Below are 22,896 nucleotides of genomic sequence, written 5' to 3' on the forward strand. Positions count from 1 at the left end.
GGGTACCGGGCCGGGTTGTATGAGATCCTAAAAAAAATGAAGGTCATAAGCTGATTTCTTCCTCCAGCTCTCTGTGGAGTTACTTTTGTGTCTTTGTTCAATCAAACAGTAAAATAAATATCTGATATTTAAGTTGTATTTGAAAATTTGAAAAATTTGAAATCCAAAAGTTCTGTTTAGAAAATAAAGTTTTGTTTAGAAATCCCAAACTTTTGTTTACAAATCCGAAAGATGTGTTTGGAAATGTAAAAGTTGAATACAAATATTTTTCAATGCAAATGAAATATTGCACATTTCTAGCAAAATATTATATTATATATTATTCCTTTTACGCTGCACCTGCTCTCACCTGTAGGCCCAGGGGGAGATGCTGAGCAGGTTGACCGGGAGGCGGGTCTTGCTGCCGGCCGGGGAGCGTGCGGTGGTCGGGCACGTCAGGTTGAGTTTGTCTTGCGGCTCCAGCTGCAGCGCGTGATGGAAAGCGCTCATCACTCCCACCGAGAGCCGCCCGAACATCTGCTCCAGGATCTCCTCCGGCAGGTCCAGGCAAGCCCGGGTCCTGGTGGCCTTCTTTCGTACCCGGCGAGCCCCGGACGACCAGCCGGCCAGCAGCAACAGCAGCAGCAGGACGCGGGTCTGATGCGGCATCACGGAGCGCTTCTCGGTACGGCGTTGCGCCAAAATGCGTGTATCCACTGAAAAAACGTTTCTGTGCGCGCGCACTCCCTTTCACTGCCTTTTTTAAAAGCCGACCTGCAGATTATCAGAACACAAGTGGCCTCCTCCGTTAATGACACAGCCTTTACCGTTAACAGGTTATAATCCAGTGAATCGTTGGAGAGTCCGCGGCAGGCAAACAGTCCTCAGTCCTGTCTGGGACACCGAGGCACAGGCGCGCCGCCAGGGAAACATTTTGGCAAACCGCGTCCACAGTGTTGCCCAGCCAGGACTAATAATTGCCTCAGAATTAGAAATAATTACCGAGTTAGAAGTTGCACACCTGCTGCTCTCAGCTTCAGAAGAGAAAGGAGAGTTTTCCTGCTTTTCTCCCCCCAACGTGTGCGTAAAACCCGATGGAAGCGTTTGGAACAGTGAGATTCAGAACGAGTCTAAACCAAACTCAAGCACCGACAGATAAACTCCTGACTTACAAACATCCAGCCCCGGTAATAAAAGAGGCAACGCAGCTCCTGACGGGAGTGGGAAGTCCAGACTGTTGGCTGAGTGCGCTCCGCTGCTGGATCTTGGCTTCACATCAGAGTCTTCTTCACTTACAGATAAACTGGATCCAGCTCTGGCCAACTAGTGTCACAAAGATCTAGCACTTAAAGGTCAAACCACAAATCATTCTGAAATGCTAAAAGAACGTGAATGTGTCTTTTAGTCTTTCCATTCCTCCCGTCACCTTAAAAGTAAAAAGACATTTAAAGCTCAAATTAATACAATTTATTCTCCACTTAATCTTCGGTTTAATCTGCTGCCTCATTAAAATAATCGACATTAATAACTCAGATTGTTCGTGAGCTTTCTCTACTAGAAAAAACAAACAGACTCTTTCTTGAATATGTAAAATACTTTCTCTTTTAATTATACAAACAAACGACAAAGAAAGAAAATAATAAATAGTAAACCACAAATAAGTACAAAATGTAAAAAAGGAACTGGGTGGAAAGAACGGATTACATAAGTCTGTTGTATGTGTTGATGGATTTTCCAGAAGGCTCTCACACACACACACACACACACACACACACACACACACACACACACACACACACACACACACACACACACACACACACACACACACACACACACACACACACACACACACACACACACACACACACACACACACACACACACACACACACACACACACACACACACACACACACACACACGCACACACGCACACGCACATAGACATGGAAACATACATCACAGTCAAAAATATTACGACAGCGATATGTTTTCATTGTTTTTGGCTCCGTGACTAAAAAGCTGCAGTTAAATGCCGCCTTGTGTTTCGGGGCGTTCACACTGTTGTGTGAGAGGAACTCGTTTCCCTCCTCGAGAGGAACAGTTTGTCCAGAAAGATCTACGATCTCTACACACTTCATCAGATATGAATGTAAACACATTCAAAGAAAAGGTTAAAACCTGCTTTGTGATTGTTTTCAGTCATTCAAAGTGAAAGAGTGGAAAATAAATCCAGAATGCTAAAATTCACTCCATGTGACCTCTGGACTCAGAAGTGGAGCATCAGAGTCAGTGGAGCCTCATTGAGGTCTTCATCCTGTAACATGTATGTTGTGTGTTTTTAGCTGAAGAGTATAAAATGCTTTGTTTTTGTGCTCTTGGTGACAAAGGAGCAAACGTCCCGACAGTGACGGCTGTGATGATGAAGGCAGCTACTCCGGCAGCAGGTCGTCTCCCAGCTCTTCGTCTGCAAAGCCGTCGTCCTCCACGCGCCACTTGGCCCCCGTCTTCGGTCTCTCCATCTGAGGCCCCAGAGGGTCCACGTAGGACGCATCTGCACACGAGAGGATTTTACTTTTATCAGAAGTCATGAGCCCCGTTATCGATCTTAGAAGTTTAAGAGCATATCAGTCTTCAAATGTCTTCACAAAGCAGCGAGAGCTTCTTAACCAGGGGCATACATATCAGGGGCAGCATTTCATCTCCACTACTGGCTCCATACAGTCTATATTTAAATCATCAGTGAAGAAAAACAAAAAGCCAAATACCAACTAACAACAAGAATACGCAAGATTCATCAAAACTGCTGAAGTGGCTCGTCTCTCTCTTTATTTAGTATGTAAATATGTAAATATGTGAGACTGGTGGTTCAAGTGAAACTGAAGAACACAAACGGCTCAAAGATAAAAGGGAGAATAGGTGAGACGCAGCTTGTATCGTGTAATCTGTCACAGAAGGGAAGAGAGAGAGAAACCGTGCTTCCTCACCTATTTCTTTTGGGCTGCTGGCCTCGTAGGGCTCATTGGAACCAGGAAGTGACCTCATCTTGGCGCTCAGCCGCTCTCCTTTGGTGCTGCTGCTGCTGCGGCCGCTGTCTGCAAAAACACACACAAACACACACTCAGAACCACTGCTTTAAAAAGCACATTATTGAGTATATTTAGCTCATTCTGACAGTAAAGAAAGGCGTTTAAATGTTCCTCCAGCTGGCAGATAAAAGCGTGAGAAACTCTCGTGACTTTTGGATCTTTAACACATTTTTAAACTAATAGAACTCGAAGATTCACGGAGGTCAAACTGAGAGAGACGTTTTTATCTCACACTGTGAAAAGTCAACATGGTGGAGATGTGAGACAGAGACAGGACGTCATGAAACGTCTGAGTGTGTGTGTGTGTGTGTGTGTGTGTGTGTGTGTGTGTGTGTGTTTTGTCTAGACGAACCCACACAGCGCCACACACACATTTTCACAAAAATTTCAAACAGGATATTTTTGTCTAACATATTTAAATATATAAAATATAAATAATGCAGTATTTCTCCAGACAGGATGTTAAGTGGTGATAATGATACAAAGTAAACAAAATCAAGACTAAACATAAAAAAATATGTTTTTACTTCATACAAATGCAGCACAAAGTGCTTTAAAATAAAGGAAAATAGACATAAAGATGGAAAATAAGATGGAAAATAAAACCCACTCGATAAAATCATATTAAATAGAATGCAAATTATTAGATGGGACGTAAAACCCACTGAATAATAATAATATTAAAACCAGTATTTGCAGCAGCATCTGGGTCTTTCTGGTCTTCTTTTGGTTCCTGAATCATTGTTGGAGATTTTAATATTTAAGAGGAAAAGTGTGAAAAGTATTTAACCTTGCTGTCACTGGTCTACCAGCCAAACAGAACCTAGAACCTAGAACCTCGTCTGTGTCGAGGACACAAAGTTTCCCCGTCAGGATACTTAAAGTTGATCTTTTCCTTTTTTATACATTTTGTAAAGATTAATGAAATAAATAAATAAAGGTGAAAATTTAGTATCTACAGTATTTTGACTCCCCCTCTGGCTCGTTAACTAACTAACTATCTGATGTGTGTGTGTGTGTGTGTGGGGGGGGTGTAGCTTGTACTTTATTGGTAATTATAACCAAAAGTACGCTACAAATCAGCCTCACACCAAACTATTTAAATGTCCAATTAAACTCCAAACACAAATATGTGGTTTGAGTTTTTCTACCAAATCAGAATTTCAGTTCCATTTTCCAAATGAGCCGTTGAGCAAGACTATCTGGTGTCTGTGCTGCAGGTTTGGATGTCGGGCTGACGCAGCGCTGCAGTGAGCTGAAGGACAGATGTGATTACACTCAACAGCAGCAAACATCTGGCTGCCAGGTAGCCGAGGAAACCGAGGAAACCGAGGAGAGAGAGGAGAGAGAGGAGAGAGAGGAGAGAGAGGAGAGAGAGGAGAGCGAGGAGAGAGAGGAGAGCGACGGCAGAGAGCTGGAAAACAGGATCCAGAATCATCTCTCACGAGGCCGGAACACGTTAGACACTTTCCTTTTCCTGGACTCAGCGGTGATTTGGTTTCTCTCTTTCTCTCTCTTATAATACACAAGAGTCAAGACACGACGGGCTGGAAGCCAGACATGAAAATGATCGTGTGCAACAGTTTCCACCATTAAAGGTGAAATGGTTCGGGTCATAATGTTTCAGAAGTTTTCTTTTTTCTTTTCAGAGACGAGGATCGATATCGATGACTCAACTTTCTGGCTTTTGAAACTCACTTTCATGCTCAAACTTATTCGGAAAAAACATTTAGAAAAGTGTTATTGCACAGAGAGAATAAGAACAGCAGAAGTTAGGGGAGAAAAACTGAAGAAAGTCAAAAACAAACTGGACTCACATTCACTTCACAAGGCTGAAAACATGCAGACTCTACAGAAGAGAGGGAAAACTCTCAGGTGCACTTGAGGTTTTACTCAAATATCTGAAAGATTGAGCGATCTCCTCCTCCTCCTCCTCCTCCTCCTCCTCCTCCTCCTCCTCCTCCTCCTCCTCCTCCTCCTCCTCCTCCTCCTCCTCCTCCTCCTCCTCCTCCTCCTCCTCCTCCTCCTCCTCCTCCTCCTCCTCCTCCTCCTCCTCCTCCTCCTCCTCCTCCTCCTCCTCCTCCGAGTAAACACTGAACGCAGCCCAACATCACAGCTGCCTGTCAGGAGATTTCTGGAGCAGGTTCAGGTGTTTTAAAGTTTCTGAACTAAACTTTTCCACTTCTGATGTGTCGGTCAGACACAGTGGCATTAACTCCTTACAAGGTATGATCGTGATCGTGCACATGCAGTACCTTTATAAAATAAAAACGTTACTAAACTGGTGTAAAGCCAGGGAAAGGGTGTGTTTCTCTTCTTCTTAAGTGAAGGAATGAACGTGCTTCGTGGGTAAAGTTGTGCTCGCTTGTGTAAAGGAAGTACTCAAATAAAAATACAAATACTACGTTTAGAAATACTCTGCTACGAGAAAATAATCTTGTAGTCAAAGAAAAGTACAAAGATATTGACATCAAAATATAATGGCCCTTTTCAGAATCTTATTATTGGTTTATAATTATTGTTGCATTAAAGTTAGGGTTGGTTATCGTCTTCAAAAACATTTTGTTATATTTCTTAAATTCTTATTTCATCCCGACAGCGATCAATAAATCAAATGCTCTTTTAAGGAATAAGCCGCTCCGATCATTTTATTAGATCTGAATCAATTAATTTGTATTAATCATATAACTCTGCAAAGTAACTTAAGTATTAAAACAAATGTAGTGCAGTAAAAAGTATAATATTTTCATCTGAGATGCAGTAGAGTAGAAGTATAAAGTAGGAAATACTGAAGTAAAGATCAAGTACCTCTAAACTGTACCTAAGTAAAGTATCGAGTATTTGTACGTTTTCTATTTCCAGTTTGTGTTCTCATGAATCATCATGTTAAACATTTCTAATGGAGAATTAAAATACAGAATTAATGAAAATGAGTCGAACAATCTAACAGTTAAAATGAACCTTCTGTCTGAAAATAAATAAATGAACATGAGATCCAATGCAGAGAGTTTAGTTCATCACTGATGCAGATTGATTAAATAAGAAAACAACACAATGCTAATTTAAACTAAATATTCAAATCACCAACTCTCACTTTGTTAAATTCTAGATTTATCACAAACGTTTAAAACTCCGGACGGCAACAAATGAGACATTGTTGGAATGAAACAAGTAAACTCTAGTGTGTGTGTGTGTGTGTGTGTGTGTGTGTGTGTGTGTGTGTGCAGATCTCAGAGTCCAGAAGTACAATCTTTACGTACCTCTCCCCGAGTCCAACAGTGGACTCAGTAGTTTAGACTCTGGAGAGCAAACAGGAAGCACGAGAGAGAAAACAGATGAAGCCGGAAGAGACGGAGGAGCAGAAAGAAAGACAGAAAGATTACAGCGCTGGAATAAAGATCACTGCACACGAAGAAGAAAACAAACAGCAACAAGAGGCGATGACAGAGCGCTGAGAGCAGCTTTCATTCTCTCACCTGCTTTCACATCCATCTCTGATGAGCCGTAACAAAGTGAGAAGAGGGTTTAAGGTTTAGTGAAACAACTCAAAACGTGTCAGAAGCAATAGTTAAGGATACAAACATGCTACAGATCTGGCAGCACGAAACTAAATGGAAAACAAGGTTGACGTGTCACTGATGTAATGTATCTGGACGTGGAGGAATAATGGAAGTCTTGGCAGGGTGAGGCTGAGCTCACATCAGCAGGTGCATGATGCATATATTTAACTACAGTAAAGGACTCAGCTGCACAACAGAGAGAGCTAAAAGCTGAACCTCGTTTACAGCTTTTAGCAGCTCTGGAAGTTCGTCTGGATTGCGTTTAGAAATCTGCCGATGAGCCAACTTTGAAGCAGCCAGTCTGAGAGAATGTGTGTTTGTTGTGTATCTGTAGTGAAGGAGTGATAAGACTTCCCTCCTACTGGAGCTACTGAATACTCTTATCCTACAGCAGGATGAGGCTCCATGGTCAAGGTTTACATCCACAACCCCACAACAGCTGCTCTCGTGCACTTTAACCCGAAGACTACAGAGGAGTGGTGTGTGGACGTATACCCGGAATAACGCCGGCCTTCTTCGGAGAGCTGAGCACCGGAGTGGAGACGCCTGCCGTCCAGCAGCATGTGTGGACGACAGACAGGAGAGAGAGGTGATGACGGACAGGAAGTGTTGATTACAGGCTTTGATTCCGACTTAAACCACCAACATATAAATAAAGTATCACACACTTAAAGCCCTGATGCTACTGTTTTTTTAATACTTCAGTATTCAAAATCAACCAAATCGAACTTCTCAAATGATAAATGTTGTTTTTAAAATCTACAAGTCCTTTTTCTACGGAGGCCCTGAGGGGACATGGCAGAAAAAAACAATAGATAAAGAGAAATGCTTTTGGGTTCTCCTGAGAACTCTTGAGTTCTCTCTCAAAACTTTTGCATTCTCCAGAAAAAGTTTTGAGTTCTCATGCAAAACTTTTGGGTTCTTCCAAAAAACTTTTGCGTTCTTTCGCAAAACGTATATGTTTTGCATTTAGAGTCCTGATGACCGCTACAGTAGCTTAGAAAATAACAATATCGTCGAATTTGATGATTTTCCTGCTCATCAGACCATGAACCAGAACTAGCTAGTCAGCGCATCTCGCGGTCCCTCGGTCCTAGGAGAGTAAAATATTTCACCCATCTATGATATGTTCTCCCCCATGTCTCCTGAGATGCGCCTTACTTTTCAATATAAAACATCAGAACCTGAACAAGCTTTAAGCTCTTGATTTTAAAAACGTTGTGTAATAAATAGACACATTTAAAACGGTCCCAAACAGAGCTGATGTTTAAAGTCCACACTTCTCCCCAGACGTTTGAAGACCTTTTAGATGAATTATTTTTGCACCGAACCCTCCGGACCCTCCGGACCGACACACAGCCGGATCTTTGTATGTTGATGGTATTATGGTGACGACAGACTCACCAGCACTGCCGGCGCTGCCTTCTCTTCCTTCTCGCCGACTTCTGGCACTGCCCTCCCGCCCCGACTTCACCCTCTGCAGGAAGAGAGGAAGAAGAAGAAGGGAGGGATTAGGAATAAAAAGGTTTTCATTTAAATAAAATCTCTTTACGCTATAAAGTTTTAAAATCAGATCAGGATTCTGTGGTGAATAAAAACACATTTCATGCTAGACTGTTGGATTCTGGAGACATCTTTTAGTCTCTCCATGTGTGTCTCATTAATTAAGTCAGTCCAAAACTATTTGAGAAACAAAAGCTGAGCAGAAACATTTAAATAAAAATTCAAGTGGAATTTGACCTTAATAATTGAGAAAACGTCCTCAGCAATGAGCAGTTAGCAACAAAGACGGAGACACAATGTTTAAATAATAAAACAAAGAAATGTACGGAAGCCTTGAGAGGCAAGTGAGAAAAAAAACATTTTATTCCTTTCATATTTATTTCATCTGTGACAACAAGTCAAACCAAAAGCTGTTGTTGTTGTTGTTGTTGTTGTTGTTGTTGTTGTTGTTGTTATGTACTCATTTCGGCCACAAGAGGCTGAAGTGAACCGCTACAAAGTTCTTAAGGACTAAAAGCATTCCTGTTATTTTCCAGGTGAGGTTTAATGTCTCCATGGACTCTAAACACAAAGTACAGATATAATGTGTCAGCAGGTTATGTAACATTAGAGTCTTTCTTTTGGATATAAATGTATTTTAATCTTCCCGTCCGGGAAATTCAGCCTCTTGTGGATAAAAATTGTATTAAAACAACAAACACTTTTCTTTCAACCGTTCAAAAGTAAAGTAATCCTGAATACAATTTAAAAAAATAAAATAACCTGCTAGATTTATTTTTAACCCGTTTTCACAGATGAAAAGGAAGAAAAAGTAATTTAAAAAATGATTCTTGGATAAATATAAAAACAAATAATTTAATGAATTTAAAAAGATTATCCTGGTAAAACATTTTTCCAACTGTTCTTAAGTTAAAAAACAGACAAAATCAGACTTAGAAAATATTTTTTCCTCACTTGCCTCTCTTGACTTCCATAGGTTAGGTAGATAGAATTTCCATGGTAAAATAAGACATTTAAAATAATGCTAATCATTCTCTCATTCATCATTTCATACACTGCGCAGCTCTGTGAGCAGGATCAGTTCAGTCTGGAACATTTTGGGATTGATGAGTCAGCGCTCTGGCTCTGTCTGCCTCTCTGCCGCTCTCTGCAGGATTCTTTCTCCGGGCTGATTTAAGAGCAGCTGTTTGTGATTTGACAAAGTCGTGCTCCTCATCTGTTCCCGGCTCTGACGGCACACGGCTCTGTTTCTCTGAATCACGCCTTCTTCAACAACCTGACTGACCCCGGACCCACCGGCCCGTCATCTATTCAGGGTGTGGACCTTAAAGGATAGTTTGGATGTTTAGTAGTGTGGTTGTATGAGGTTCTTCTCCACAGTCCCTGTTTTACTACAGTAGATGGAGCAAAGTGATGTAACAAGTGTCCAAACCAATCAGATACAAACTCTGCTCGCCAATCGAGGGACATGCAGACGTCTCGAGCTATTCTGGGTTTTGATCGATAATGAAAACACAGGCTTCAGTTCCACCATCAGAGAATACAGTAATAATCCTCCTGGCTTTCTATAACAGAGCCACGTATCTAACCCATTCAGGTGTCAGCCACGTGTTAAACAGCCGTGCATCACGTATGAAGTGTCCGCTCTCCTCTAAACACGCTTAGACTCGTGGAAAATCAACAAGAGGAGAAATACAGATGTTTTTCATGCACTCCTGGAGCTGCAGTGACCACTGACCCGTTTTAAGGACTCGCGCATGTTTTCAATCAGCGTGTTCTTGTCCAGGAAAAGACGACAGGACGCCAAGACATCGGTGAGGAAAAGGTCATTAAGGAAAGCTCACTACAGGTCTGTAATATACCAACGCCAAGTCATTCATGAGGCTGCGTGATGTTAACATTATTCAGATGAATTCCTAATTAAGTTCCTCTTATGAAACTAGGTCGCTCGTATAAGGCTTTTGATCCTTAAAGGCACAGTTCACATTTTAGTTCGGACTCACCAAACAAACAGAAACAGTGGTTCTACCTCTCTGAACACAGATGCTGCTGGTGTACCGCTGCCTCCATCAGTTAGTGTGTTTGTGTTGTTGAGTGACTTTGGGCTTTGGATTCACCAGTCACTCAACAACACAAACACACCAACCGATGGAGGCAGCGGTACACCAGCAGCATCTGTGTTCTGAGAGGTTAAATTATAGTTTTTATTCCCAACGGAGTCCGGTGGCTTTGACGAGAGCAGAATAACAGCGAGGTAAAGAGGTGAAAGTATTCTAAATACAACGTTCACTTAAACTGATATGGATTCACGACTAAACATCCTAATAATCCAGAATATGTTTCATCTTATCTCCATCTTTGGTGCTCTCACTGCAGAACAAAACCAAAAGATCTGTCGTCAATCCAACACCGTGAGCAGTTCTGTGACTCTTGAAGTTGAATGAAGTTTGAGTTTTGTCTCTGCACTTTTTGCAGTTTATTCAGTGACATTAGTTATTACGGTAACAGACATAGCTTCCTGTGTGCCAACAAAGAACTATCACACACCAGGTGATGACGACTAGAGAAGCTTTTACAAACTAGTTAAGCGGTGAATAAACATCAGGTTGTAGCAGCTCATGACAGATGAGACAAACTGAGCGATGTACCTGTTCTCTGATCTCCTTCATCTTCTCCGCTTTCTTCAGCTTGGTGGCGTATTCTTGAACTTCCTTCAACCCCATGTCTGTGCACAGCCTCACCAGGAAACGCAGGCCTGGACAAACACAAACACATTCGTATTTCCTTCGCACTCTGATCAGTCAATCCATCGTCGTCTGTTTAAAGTCGTGTGAGGATCGGGATGACTTACATTCCACATTGTCCGGAAACTTGCGGTGAATGTCTTTATACGTTTCCAGAGCTTTCTGGTAGTTTCCTGTGAGGAAAAGAAAAGAAAACAGATTTATGTTTATAACTTTAATTGAGCTCGTCGCTCGTTCAATACTTCTGAAACTGCCGTTACTCTTCTCCACACTTACCTCCTCAAAGTCAGTGAAGACACAACTAAACTCTACTAGATCAGAACAAACCTTCATCAAATAAATGAGTTTAGGAGTCTACTGTTCAGTCTCAAATTGACTGAGAATAGAAGTTTAAATGTTATTTCAAATATGCCAAGATTCATCCTCACCACTCTTTCTGTAGCAGCTTGCCACCATGAGCTGCCACTTCACCTGCGTGGGTCTGAGAAACACATCGAGTCAGTACGAACACACTGCAGTGCGATGACTTCTCCTCATGAGGAAGAGATCGGTAGTTCAAAAAAAAAAGATCAATTCTGAATTCAGCCGGAAGGCTTCAACGTCTTTGTTCAAGAACAGAAAGAACAACTTCCAGATGAGAACAAGCTTCGTGTTTGATGAAAGAAGACGTAAATCAAAACAAGATGTAGTGAGACACGAATCACTTCATCGTGTCCGAAAAGTGTAGAAATAACATCGTTAACAGTTCTTACCTCCAGACGGTGAGATCACTGAACCGCAAACACTCTAAATAACTCGTTTATTATTATTGTCTTAATCTTATTGATTCTTATTATACCTATAGATGCATTTCATCGCATCTGACTGCACAACTTTTTAGTGTCGTTTTTTTAAGATGTATTAGTTTATTATTACGTTTATTTATACAGCACAGACGTTTTTAAACAAGGCAATTCAAAGCTGTTGACATAAAACATCGAGAACATCGAGACAAAACAAAAAAGAAACCAGAAAACTAACTTCAAATGCAATTAAAAACAGTAATTAAAGAGTTAAGAGAATAGAAAATGAAACCAAGCTACACAGGAATGAAAGTTACAGCGTATTTATAGAAATGATTTGGTTAAATTAAATCAGGATTTAAAAGAAGTGAGCGTTGCAGCGTAGTTCCAGATATATGGAGCATAAAAACTGAACGCTGCGTCTTTACGTTTCATTTTTCACTGAGGACAGAAAGCAGACCTGAACCAGAAGACCTCAGAGGTCTGGGTATGTATTCTGGTCCTAAATATGTGTTTATATAAAACTACAACTTGAACTTGAGATATTTCTGAAGATGAACTTAACTTAAAAATACTCTCAAATTTGTTGGCCTGACTTTGGGTCTGAACTGCCAGTTGCTGCAATTATCATAAACTTTACACAAGTTTGTTATCATTCCCTTCTAAATGACAATAGCTGGTGGTGACTTACTGTATTAGTGTGGCTCTTTCAAAGTACGGAATGGCCTTCTCGCAGAACTTGGTCTCGATGTAGTAAGCCCCGAGCCACTCGATCACATCGATGTTGGAGGGGAAGTACCTGAAGGACTGGACGGAGACACAAGCGACACGTCGTTCCTGGTAAACTACTGGGATAAAGCTTTCAGTGATTTCTACTCTTCACACATGCACCTCATTCAGGAACATTTCCGTCTGCAGTCTTTTCACACACGCCATGGCAATGCTGGAATAGATTGAGCAAGGGACAGTCCAGCAGGTGGCGCTGATGCAACACTTATGGAAGCCAACCGCCATGAAACTCAACAGAAGAAGAAGAAGAAGAAGGAGAAAGGCGGGATGTACTTGTACGCAAAATATTGTGGTACCTCGTAGTAGCAGTGGAAAGCCTGGGACTTGTCCCCCTCGGCCCCGTAGAGCTCTCCCAGTTTGGCCAGTGCCTGGGGGTCTGTGTGGGTAACACTCAAGACCTGGTTCAACCACTCGATGGCCTGTTGGGGATCCTCCAGAAGCTCATACATGATGCCAGTGAGTCAAGGAGCAACAGACGCTCACATGGGAATGGACAGGTTTGAATCCCTTAATGGAAGAACGTCCCAGAAACATCTACAGATGTGCAACTGTACACACAAACACAGTCACAGGTTCTTATTAGTAGGATACAGGTGGGCCAGCTGGTACATGACTTGGGCACTGTTCCTCAGAATGGCATGGAGCTTCAGGAAGCACTCCAGAGCTTCCTCCAGACGCTTCAGTCCTTTGTAGGTGAGACCTGGGACGAGTGGATATAGAGGCCAAAAACTGTCAATCAAGTAGATGAACTCTGGTCTGACACGATAAGAAGTTTCTTTCTTCTTGATTGTTTTTGTCAAAGAAGTCTCTTTGAAGAGAGCAATAACAGCAAGAGAAGGTGGTGAAAACATTGTGAATATAGAGTACACTCCCGAGCTGGTACTCCTCATACAACCCCATTTAAAAGAATCCAAACTATCCCTTTACGGGTACTATACTATTGACCTCTGCGTTATCCACCACTGCACTACTTCCCGTTACCCAGGTTGTAGAGGGCCTCGGTGCAGGAGGAATCATTCCTCAGTGCCTCTTTGTAGAACTCTGCAGCCTTCTCATAGTCCTGCTTGACGAACACCGTGTTGCCTTTGTTGATAAGTGCCGCCGGGTTGTAGCGATCGGCGGTCATGGCGAGGTCGGCGTATCGGTCGGCCTGGTCGTAGTCCTTCTCCTGGAACAGGTGGAAGATCAGACATCAACTGTGCTGAAGTGTCCTTGAGCACTTAAGTAATATTTATTCTAATTCAGGGTTTTAAGCTTCGAAAATGAAAATCCAACCCCACTTTTAAATTCACCAATGAGAGGATCTTACCAGGAAATAGAGGAAAGAGAGGTTGGTGGCTGCAGCACTCTTCACTCTGCTGTCCTTCTTCTCAAATGTCTTCAGAGTCTCCACCGCCTGATTAACACACGATAACAAGCTGTAAAAGCTTGACAGTAATACTGTAAAGTTCAGTACGAGCTCGACTTCCCCAGTATGTAAAACACCTACAAACATCAAACATCAAACCATGACATGAACCGAAGCTTCTGGTGTTTAGTGTGAGTTTAGCTGAGCTGCCATACCTTTAATGAATACTCTTTATTTTAGTAAATAACATATTGTGTCATGTATATTTTAAAAACGACAGTATATAAAGCAGACCAAAGAACCACCATAAACCATGAAGTGAATCACAATCTGAAGAGATACATATCGGCTTTGTAAAATAAAACTCCTCACATTTGATTGGTGGTTATGCATTATATACTGGGGAGATTATCCAACAACAATAAGTCTTTAAAAGCACCAGCTACACTACAGCTGCACCACCACCACCGTCTATGAAGAGCATCAAAGCACCACACACATGCATCAGACGTATATATGGAGCTGCAAAGTGTTCACTATCAATTAAATAAACTCATAATTATGACACATAGACACAAATATACAAAACAATAATAATTTGTGAAATAATTAACTCTTTATAATAAAACGTTATTTCGTCCTTCTTTGTCACTTTCTATTTTTTATAATATCACTTCTCAAGAGCAGCTGTTGCACGGAGTTTGTGAACGGCTGAAAGGTTCCCTTTGTATTTTAGGAAAGCTAACTAACGTTAGACATCTAGATGCTGTCAATCACTCCACATGGCACCCATCATTGTGTTTTGTCTCATTAGACGTTATACTTATAACACGCGTTTCTCAGGACTTGCTCACACGACATAAGTTATTAGTAAATACTCATCTTTGTAGACAGACTTCTGATATTTTGCTCACTTGTAAATGAGGGATCGAGCTCAATGTGACTTCCTGATTAATTCATTATTATTTATATATATATATATATATATATATATATATATATATATATATATATATATATATATATATATATATATATACGCATATATTAATGATAGCACAGTGACAATGGTGATGTAAAATGACATTATGATTAAAATATGTAATTATGAAATTAAACATGAAATGTGTTGATTAAATAAAACCAGACAGAAAAAGGGGCATTTTGAAATAAAGTACTAATTAAAATAATATTCAGTTATTATTAAGATTAATGATGAAATTCAATTTCAGAATAATATAGTTTAGTTTTAATAATTTCTTCAATTATTTCACAAATTGCTGGTTCATTTATATATTTTACACAACTTATTGATATGATTATATGTTTTATAATGTATTTTGTATTTACTTAATAATAATAATAATTCCACAGACGTTGGCTGCTGCAGTTTTAACCAAAGTTGCTCTTGTTAAAGAAGGAACCGTTATATTAAATATTTGCTCTCTGCACACAGATTCTCCCTCCTGGTTTGTGGGTTTTTAAACCAATAACTGCTTCTCCGACTTCTCTGGGCAGAGCCGTTATTTGGAAAAAAGCAGCAACATGTGAGGGAGTAAAAAATAACCAAACAATCTAAACATGAACACATAAACAGAAGGCACACATACCTCAACCTTAGGCATGCAGATGGGAAGGAAACGAGACAAAAGCAGGAGAGAACGGAGGGCAATGAGAACGAGAGTGATGCTGCACACTCATGAAACAGCATCAGATGTAAACAAAGACAAACGTGAACCACGCTGGTCAATAACCGCACGGTAACACAATGGTGAGGAAATAAAAAGATGGACAGAAATTAAACAAAGACCGGATCATCCATATTTTAGGTCTGTAAAAAGAGAGATACCACTCACTTTCTTCCTCCTTCATTTCAAATGTAAAATGATTTCCAGTTTTTATTCATCTGTTGACATTTATTAATTATACTTAAAATGTAGGTGCAAAATGCATGCTTTCTTCCACCACTTATATTTATTCTATCTGTAAAAGGAAGGTTTTCTGTTTGTATTTCTTTTTAAATGTACAGCACTTTGAGGTACATAGTCTGTATGAAATGTGCTACGTAAATAAAGATTATTATTAATACTTTAAAAATGTATAGATGTAATTGCTACTCCGACGCGTTTTCTTTGCAGGTTCAGATTCATAACACAACACGTTTCTGCTTCTGTCTCTTATGTAACTGACTTACACTTTTGTAATATCATCATTTATAACGGATGTTTTACATTTTAAGCATTCAAGTTAAATAATTGTGTTGAACTTCTGGCTTTACAACTCCATTCTCAAATATCAAATCTATAACAAGGTGGCAAATATGTACGCGATACCGCGGCAAGAACCGCAGACTAAAGGAGCGAGATTATTATTAATAATAATAATAAATTGAGTGGTATGGCCCTTTAATCCCGCTGAGACTCACCTGGTTGAAGTCCTTCTGTCTGAGGTAGGTGATGGCTTTGTTTATCTCCAGATCGTTGGCGAGCTCGACATACTGAGAGCTCTTCACCATGTCCACACACCTAAAACAAACACCAACACTTGAACCGTGCAACATTTAATGTATCACGTGTAAAAACATGTAATTATTAACTCTATCTCAATGTGACCAATAAACCAGCTGCGTGGTAGCTTTACATATTGTAGAGACATGTTCGTATGGGGCTGATGAGTTGATCTGATTATCTTTGACAAGTGACACAATATCACATTTTCTCCTCATATTTGTAGATCGTCATGGCCAAAAGAAATCGCGATACAAAATGTATAAGTTAGTCAGTGAAATAAATGAATCTTTAACATTGTTTATTGTGCGTTTTTGTTTTTGACTTTACAGGAAAATCTGAGATCTGATAAAGGGAATCAAGGGAAAACACTTGAAGACATCCAATGACACTCCGTCCTTCTGAAACATGCAGTTCAGCAGAAAGACGCTCTCTAATCAGACCCACGTATCAGTTAGCAGCTTGAACATCGTGTTTTTGAGCTTCTGTCAGGGAGCCGGAGTCCTGCTGTACGTTACATACCCTCTGGTGTTAAGATGTGATATGAAAAACAAAACAAACCAGTCGAATCCGGTGGCAAAAGAAGTCTCAATGGCCGGAGCGATGAGCTTGGCCGCCGTCATGATGTACTTCTCAGTCAGGACTTTTCTGTGTAGAGTACACGGAGAGAAAACAACAACATCAGGCTCAGAAGGACGAGGCACAGATCATGTTACGAGTGTTTTGTGTGACGTTTTTCTTACAGATCTCTCTCCATCGTGTGAAGTTTGTCGTTCTTGATGGCCTCGATGACCAAACCTGAGTCTGTGTCATCCTGAGAGACGAGACAGGACGAGATTTACATTAAGATGGTTCTTACAGGAGCCACGTTCAACAATCCTCAACGCTTTCCTTTGAATATTAGTATTCTGGATCAGGACTCAGTTGACCGAACTGATTTGGTTATTCTTGGTGAGGTCTCAGGAGACAGATCATCAGTCATCTTGTTCAGCTAATAATCAGCAGCATTTTCGGCTTCTTATTTCATCTTTACATGCCACTCTAAATATTATTCTGTGATTTTAGGAATATTGAATTAACTGACTATTACTAGCAGCCAGACAAAAAGCTATTGTGAGACGCTTATGATGTAATCACCCTACAAAGACAAACTAAATTAAGTATTAATAATAATAAACTTTACTTCTATAGTACCTTTTAAAACACCGTTACAAAGCGCTTTACAGTAAAACAGTACACGTTCTAAACACAAAGAGAATAAAAAGTAAACGCATAAAAACAGAAAGTAAAATCGGATTAAATAAATTGGTCTTTTTTTATTAAATCAACTTTCTTTAATGAATATAACTCGTCAGCTGCCTTTGGCAGCAAGCGGGAGAGCAAACTGTTTTTAAAAAGTTAAACGCCAACAAATAAAGATCAAAGCAGAATGTTTAGTTGGATAAAAACATGTTGTGAATTTTGGAAATGATTGAATTTATCTTTTGGACTTCACAATGCTCTCTCTGGAGTTAATGGAAATGTTTGGATCACACCACTGGATTAATTCTAAAAAAAACTATCATTTTAATAATATTAGCTGCAAACACAATAAATGCAAAAAGAAGAAAAGCGTCAAACGATTGATTTAGAACTTGAATGTCATCGTTATGGATGAAGCTTCGAACTATTGGGTTCAGCCCCACGAAGGAAGACGAACTGTTTCATAAATGTTTCATAAGTTTGCATAAACATACGTCACTGTACTCACATTAGATGGGATGTACTTGTCCTCGTCGTCGATGCCCAGAGGAGCTGAGATGAGCTTCTGAAAGGCCTTCTTCATCCTCTCACGGTCACCGATGGCGTAGTAGCACAGGATGAGGTTGAAGCCCGTCTTGATGTTGGGGCTCTCGCTCATGATGTGCTCGAAGGACGTTATGGCGTCCGAGTACTGGCCCATGCGGACGAAGACCACGCCGATGTTCTGCATGATCTTGATCCTCATTTCCTTGTGCGCGTTGGAGATCTGATCCAGGGCCATTCGGTAGAACTTGATGGCCTTCGGGTAGCACTTCTGTTTGACGTAGATGTTGGCCATGTTGACTTTCAGGCGGCCTGGTGGAGCAGCACAGACGTAGTTTGAGGGAAAACCACAGCAAAGGAACAACTGATACAACAGATAATGTGACGGAAGTGACATTATTTGAGTACAATACGTGAAATATGAAATCACAGGATTTTCTGTCCTGCCTTCATAATTCAGTGGATTCATGATGGCAGCCATAGTTTAAAGACATCTGCTCACCTGCGTTACTGAACATCTTGTTCTTCACGATGACCTGGTAGCTGTTTAGGGCCTCTGGGGACATTTCATTGTTCGCATACTGGTTGGCAAGATTCAGCAGAACCTGGTGACGACAGACACGTTCAACACTTCTAAATCAAATCATAATAAAACTTACTGTATTAAACTGTAAGAGCATTTCTCTAGCGCCACCAAATTTGAATGCAGAAAGGTTAAACCTTTAAGTAACTGATAAAAACCAGGCTTAACGAGTGGATATTCCAAAGAGTGAAGAGTGAAGGAAGTTTACGTTCCTTTTATCTACAGACACTGGAACAACTTGTGATATATGTTAAAATGATAACTGTAATTACTTACAGAGTAGGTGAGGTCTAGATTGATGTGGTCTGCATTGCCGGACTGCTCCCTCTGTCTCACCAGGGTTCTCTCCTTCCTCCCGGCCTCTTTGGCTTTGTCCAGAGCCTGCAGAAACACACCAGTAAGAGAACATTTACAGCAGAGACACACATCTTAAAGAAAGTATTTGAACGCTTCGGTTAGAACGGGTTTCTGCTGCACTTCAAGATGAATTACAAACCCTACATGTTGTCTAATTCAGTGTACAGGCAACTAAAGGCAAGTGAGCCAGAAGCTTTATTACAGTGTTGACTTTGGTAGAAAATGTGAGGCGCTTCTGAAGATTTAAAGAGCTGACACACAGAAAAATGAATCACTGCCACACTCGGAGGCCCTTCTCTCCAAATCCAAACAGACATGTTTTCTACCAAACAGGATGTTAAAGATTGACAGAGTCTGACCAGTTGTAAAGCTCCAACGCTCTGGGCCATGCAGCTCTGTTCTATCAGGTCGTTCACTTTCTTCTCCAGGATCTTGATCTTCTCCTCGGGCCTGCAGGACCACAGAAACAATAAACAATGAGCCATAGAGTCAGAGTCTTCCTCCACCGGCTCATTAGAGACCGTTCACTTTTATCTGAAGAGCGGCTGAAGCATTTTACTCTCTCACACTTAAATGTATACTGGAGAGAATACGTGTTCCAATACATATTAGAATACCAGTTTGATTTATTAGCTAGTAGTAGTCAAAAATACAATATGTTAATATGTTCCACTGCAAGTGTTTCCTTGTAATATGAATTGCTTCTTTGGATATAACAATTATATACTTTATTCTGACTGAATATGCATCTTTAGATCAAACACCTAATCTTAGATGATGCAGATATAATCTTAAACAAACCACTGAAACAGTTTAAAGATGGTTTAAATGTAAACAACCTACCTATTCAGACAGGCATTGATCAAGAATGCTTTAATGACATTTGTTAGACATTATAGACATTTCATAAACGTATTTTATCAATTTTTAGACTTATTTAATTGTATTTAAGTTGAAAATTGTGATTCTAATTGTATTAAACTAGATTTTGTTACACGCAGTTTTAGTACCATTGCTGTTATAGCTTTTAATGTTATTTTATTACATTTGTATCATGTTATTGTGTATTGGTCTCAAATTGTTAAATTTCAATCATGCTGTATTGCTTTTTGTCTTCTGTTGTTTTCACTCGTTCTGTCTTATTTTCAGCTTGACAGTCATCTGAGGAGAACTTTGAACCGCACTAACTTGTATGAAAGGTGCTATAATAAATAACGTTTGATCTCACGTGTCCTCGTTCTTTGCTTCAAGTGGAGGCGCCGGGCCTCTGGACTGACCCAGAGGGTCAAAGGTGGAGCCTGTAAATACATACCATACTTTATTGTTTGCATAGTTACACTCCTAGAGATAAACATAGAGGCTCAGGCTAATACAAACTGCAAAACGTCCTTGAGTTTATGAAGATTAGAAACAAAAGATTAACTTCCACAATGTAGACACAGTCTAAACATAACATAACATAACTCACCTCTGGTCAGGGAGGTGTAACCTGCTGCTCTGACGGAAGTCATCGGCCGGGCTGCTCCATCCTGTCACATTTTAAAAATAGCAAATATTGTTGAAAATATATCGTGATTGTTTTCCTAATTTGCTTAATTTTTCACAATTTTCTTCCCAAAAACAAAGCTATTGATAATGTTTGGCAGGTTCTTATTGAGCTTTGAGTAAATGCATGTGTTCATAAAACCTACAACGAATCCGATATTGATCTAAAATCACTACACGTGAAGCACTGAGTAAGTGAGATCTGTCAACTAACGCTAAATAAAAACCATGCGGGTCCATCGATCCTGCTCACCTGCACAGCTCCAGTCATGGGTCGGCCCATTGAAGAGGCCAAAGGGATCCGAGCCTTCATGAAACAAAAGGTATGAGACGGGTGAAATAATATAATTTATGATGCAAATTTAAAACAAAACATGTTCATTAATAAGGGTGTATATTTGAAGAGCTCTTCATAGTTATCTTGGTTATTGTGAGTGTATATTACTTCTTTATCTTGTTATTTTTATTTCATGTAGATCACAATGAAACCAATCATGGTTTTAAACTGCACACTGTGACACCTTCTGTACATACCAGTGAATTCATCTGAGCAACAGAGGTGCTTATTTAATATACAGTCACATTGATATCTAGAATGTTAGTTTGATGCAACGATTCAACGAAAGTCTAGAGTTCGATAAAAAAGCAGAGTGAAGGACTATTGCAGTCCAATTATTCCGTGTCATATTGTACTTACTCCAAAGGAAGTCGCTAGAGGCCGAGCTCCGATGGCAGTGCCAGGAAATTTGGCAGTCATCTGGATAATTAAAGACATGACATCTTATCATTAATATTAACTAATTAGTGCAATTAGGACAACTTTATCCTCCTGTCTGTCTGTCTGTCTGTCTGTCTGTATTGTCTTTATTATTGTTGCAGCTGAGCTATTAAAGGTGGGGCTCGTCTTAAATCTTACTGATGGGTAGCTAGCTTAATGTGTAGTAATATATCATAGTGTATCAGTTGATTATATTTTGCAGTCATAATCTGAATCTAAAACGTAACTAGTGACACTATAGCAGATACTCACCGGAGGTCTTCTTCCATGACTCGTCCTCACTGCTTGCTGGAAGCCCACATCATTCTCCAACTCCTGGAAATGTGTCAGTAATTAGTAATAATAATAAACTTTATTCCTATAGTACTTGTCAAAACAAAGGTACAAGGTGCTTTACAACACAAAATAAAAATGGTAGCCAAACAATTAAAGCCAGTCTAAGAGCAAACATTGAGCAAAAGGATCTACATATGAGAAATAGTAATATATAAATATAAAAAGGTTTTAAGAAGTGACATTAAAGATAAAACTTTAATTCGAGCCACAAACCATGTGAAAGCTAATAAAAGTATGTTTTTAAGAAGGATTCAAAAGAGCATAAGCAGCCAGTCTGACCTCCTCAGATAGACAGACAGACAGACAGAGAGACAGAGAGACACAGACATACAGACAGACAGAGAGACAGACAGAGAGACACAGACATACAGAGAGACACAGACAGACAGACAGACAGAGAGACAGACAGAGAGACACAGACAGACAGACAGACAGAGAGACAGACAGACAGACACAGACATACAGACAGACAGAGAGACAGACAGAGAGACACAGACAGACAGACAGACAGACAGAGAGAGAGAGAGACACAGACATACAGACAGACAGAGAGACAGACAGAGAGACACAGACAGACAGACAGACAGAGAGACACAGACAGACAGACAGACAGACAGAGAGAGAGAGAGACACAGACATACAGACAGACAGAGAGACAGACAGAGAGACACAGACAGACAGACAGACAGACAGAGAGACACAGACAGAGAGACACAGACAGACAGACAGACAGAGAGACAGACAGAGAGACACAGACATACAGACAGACAGAGAGACAGACAGAGAGACACAGACAGACAGACAGACAGACAGAGAGAGAGAGAGACAGACAGACAGAGAGACAGACAGAGAGACAGACAGACAGACTTTATTAATCCCGCAAAGGGAAATTTGTTCGCTACAGCAGCAAAAAGGTTTCAGCCATGCAAAGCTCACCTAGCATAGCCGCTAACTCACCTCGGAGTCGAACGTTGGATTGTAGTCGTTGTAACCGGAGTAAAGATCCTCCTCCTCCACAGCCAGGTGTACGTTCTCCATCTCTCTCTCTCTGTGTGACGAACCGCTCATGAACAATACGAACAAAACAAAACCTGTTAGCTGTTATATAAATACACAGAAAGGTAAACAGCGAAGATAGTTTGTGTTGTCGTTATAGGATTTTCAAATCCCACAATTCAACGCGGCATGGGTGGGACAATTTACGTTTT

At 40.4% G+C, this 22,896-nt stretch overlaps 2 protein-coding genes across 10 annotated transcripts in view; both read right to left on the reverse strand.

Annotated features, from left to right (window-relative positions):
- il17d (interleukin 17d) overlaps positions 1 to 648 on the reverse strand; it is a 934-nt gene extending 286 nt beyond the window's left edge. The window contains exons 1-2 of the mRNA XM_076112364.1: positions 350 to 648; positions 1 to 27 (exon numbers count right to left, since the gene is read on the reverse strand). The exon at positions 1 to 27 is cut by the window's left edge and continues 286 nt beyond it. Coding sequence (XP_075968479.1) covers positions 1 to 27; positions 350 to 648 — 326 coding nt within the window. The remainder of the gene's footprint in view (positions 28 to 349) is intronic.
- Positions 649 to 1,554: 906 nt separating this feature from the next.
- ift88 (intraflagellar transport 88 homolog) lies at positions 1,555 to 22,844 on the reverse strand. 9 transcript variants are annotated; one of them, XM_076111447.1, is made up of 27 exons: positions 22,646 to 22,844; positions 21,605 to 21,667; positions 21,272 to 21,331; positions 20,828 to 20,881; positions 20,498 to 20,558; positions 20,258 to 20,327; positions 19,389 to 19,479; positions 18,949 to 19,053; positions 18,592 to 18,694; positions 18,055 to 18,401; positions 17,048 to 17,118; positions 16,866 to 16,952; positions 16,223 to 16,322; positions 13,759 to 13,845; positions 13,431 to 13,617; positions 13,037 to 13,149; positions 12,746 to 12,892; positions 12,352 to 12,467; positions 11,307 to 11,359; positions 10,986 to 11,051; positions 10,783 to 10,889; positions 8,036 to 8,108; positions 7,127 to 7,177; positions 6,548 to 6,565; positions 6,332 to 6,370; positions 2,970 to 3,077; positions 1,555 to 2,536 (listed from the first exon to the last, which is right to left on the reverse strand). In XM_076111447.1, exons 1-27 carry the CDS (start codon positions 22,754 to 22,756, stop codon positions 2,415 to 2,417), a joined length of 2,610 nt encoding a protein of 869 aa, XP_075967562.1. In that variant the 5' UTR covers positions 22,757 to 22,844; the 3' UTR covers positions 1,555 to 2,414. The 9 variants fall into 9 exon arrangements, 8 of the variants coding, with proteins under 8 accessions (XP_075967562.1, XP_075967571.1, XP_075967580.1 ...); XM_076111456.1 differs by lacking the exon at positions 6,548 to 6,565; XM_076111465.1 differs by lacking the exon at positions 6,332 to 6,370.
- Between the last annotated feature and the right edge of the window lie 52 nt (positions 22,845 to 22,896).

This window comes from Anarhichas minor, unplaced genomic scaffold (genome assembly GCF_050575085.1).
Source record: "Anarhichas minor isolate MPS153535 unplaced genomic scaffold, ASM5057508v1 ptg000004l, whole genome shotgun sequence".
Taxonomy (NCBI): Eukaryota; Metazoa; Chordata; class Actinopteri; order Perciformes; family Anarhichadidae; genus Anarhichas; species Anarhichas minor.

Coding starts and splice junctions, on each gene's coding strand:
- ift88 (XM_076111447.1), bottom strand. CDS start 22,756: ATGAGCGGTTCGTCACACAGAGAGAGAGAGATGGAGAACGTACACCTG. Junction 20,328..20,497: donor TTACACCTCCCTGACCAGAG/GTGAGTTATGTT, acceptor ATGTATTTACAG/GCTCCACCTTTGACCCTCTG. Junction 18,695..18,948: donor ATCTAGACCTCACCTACTCT/GTAAGTAATTAC, acceptor TGTCGTCACCAG/GTTCTGCTGAATCTTGCCAA.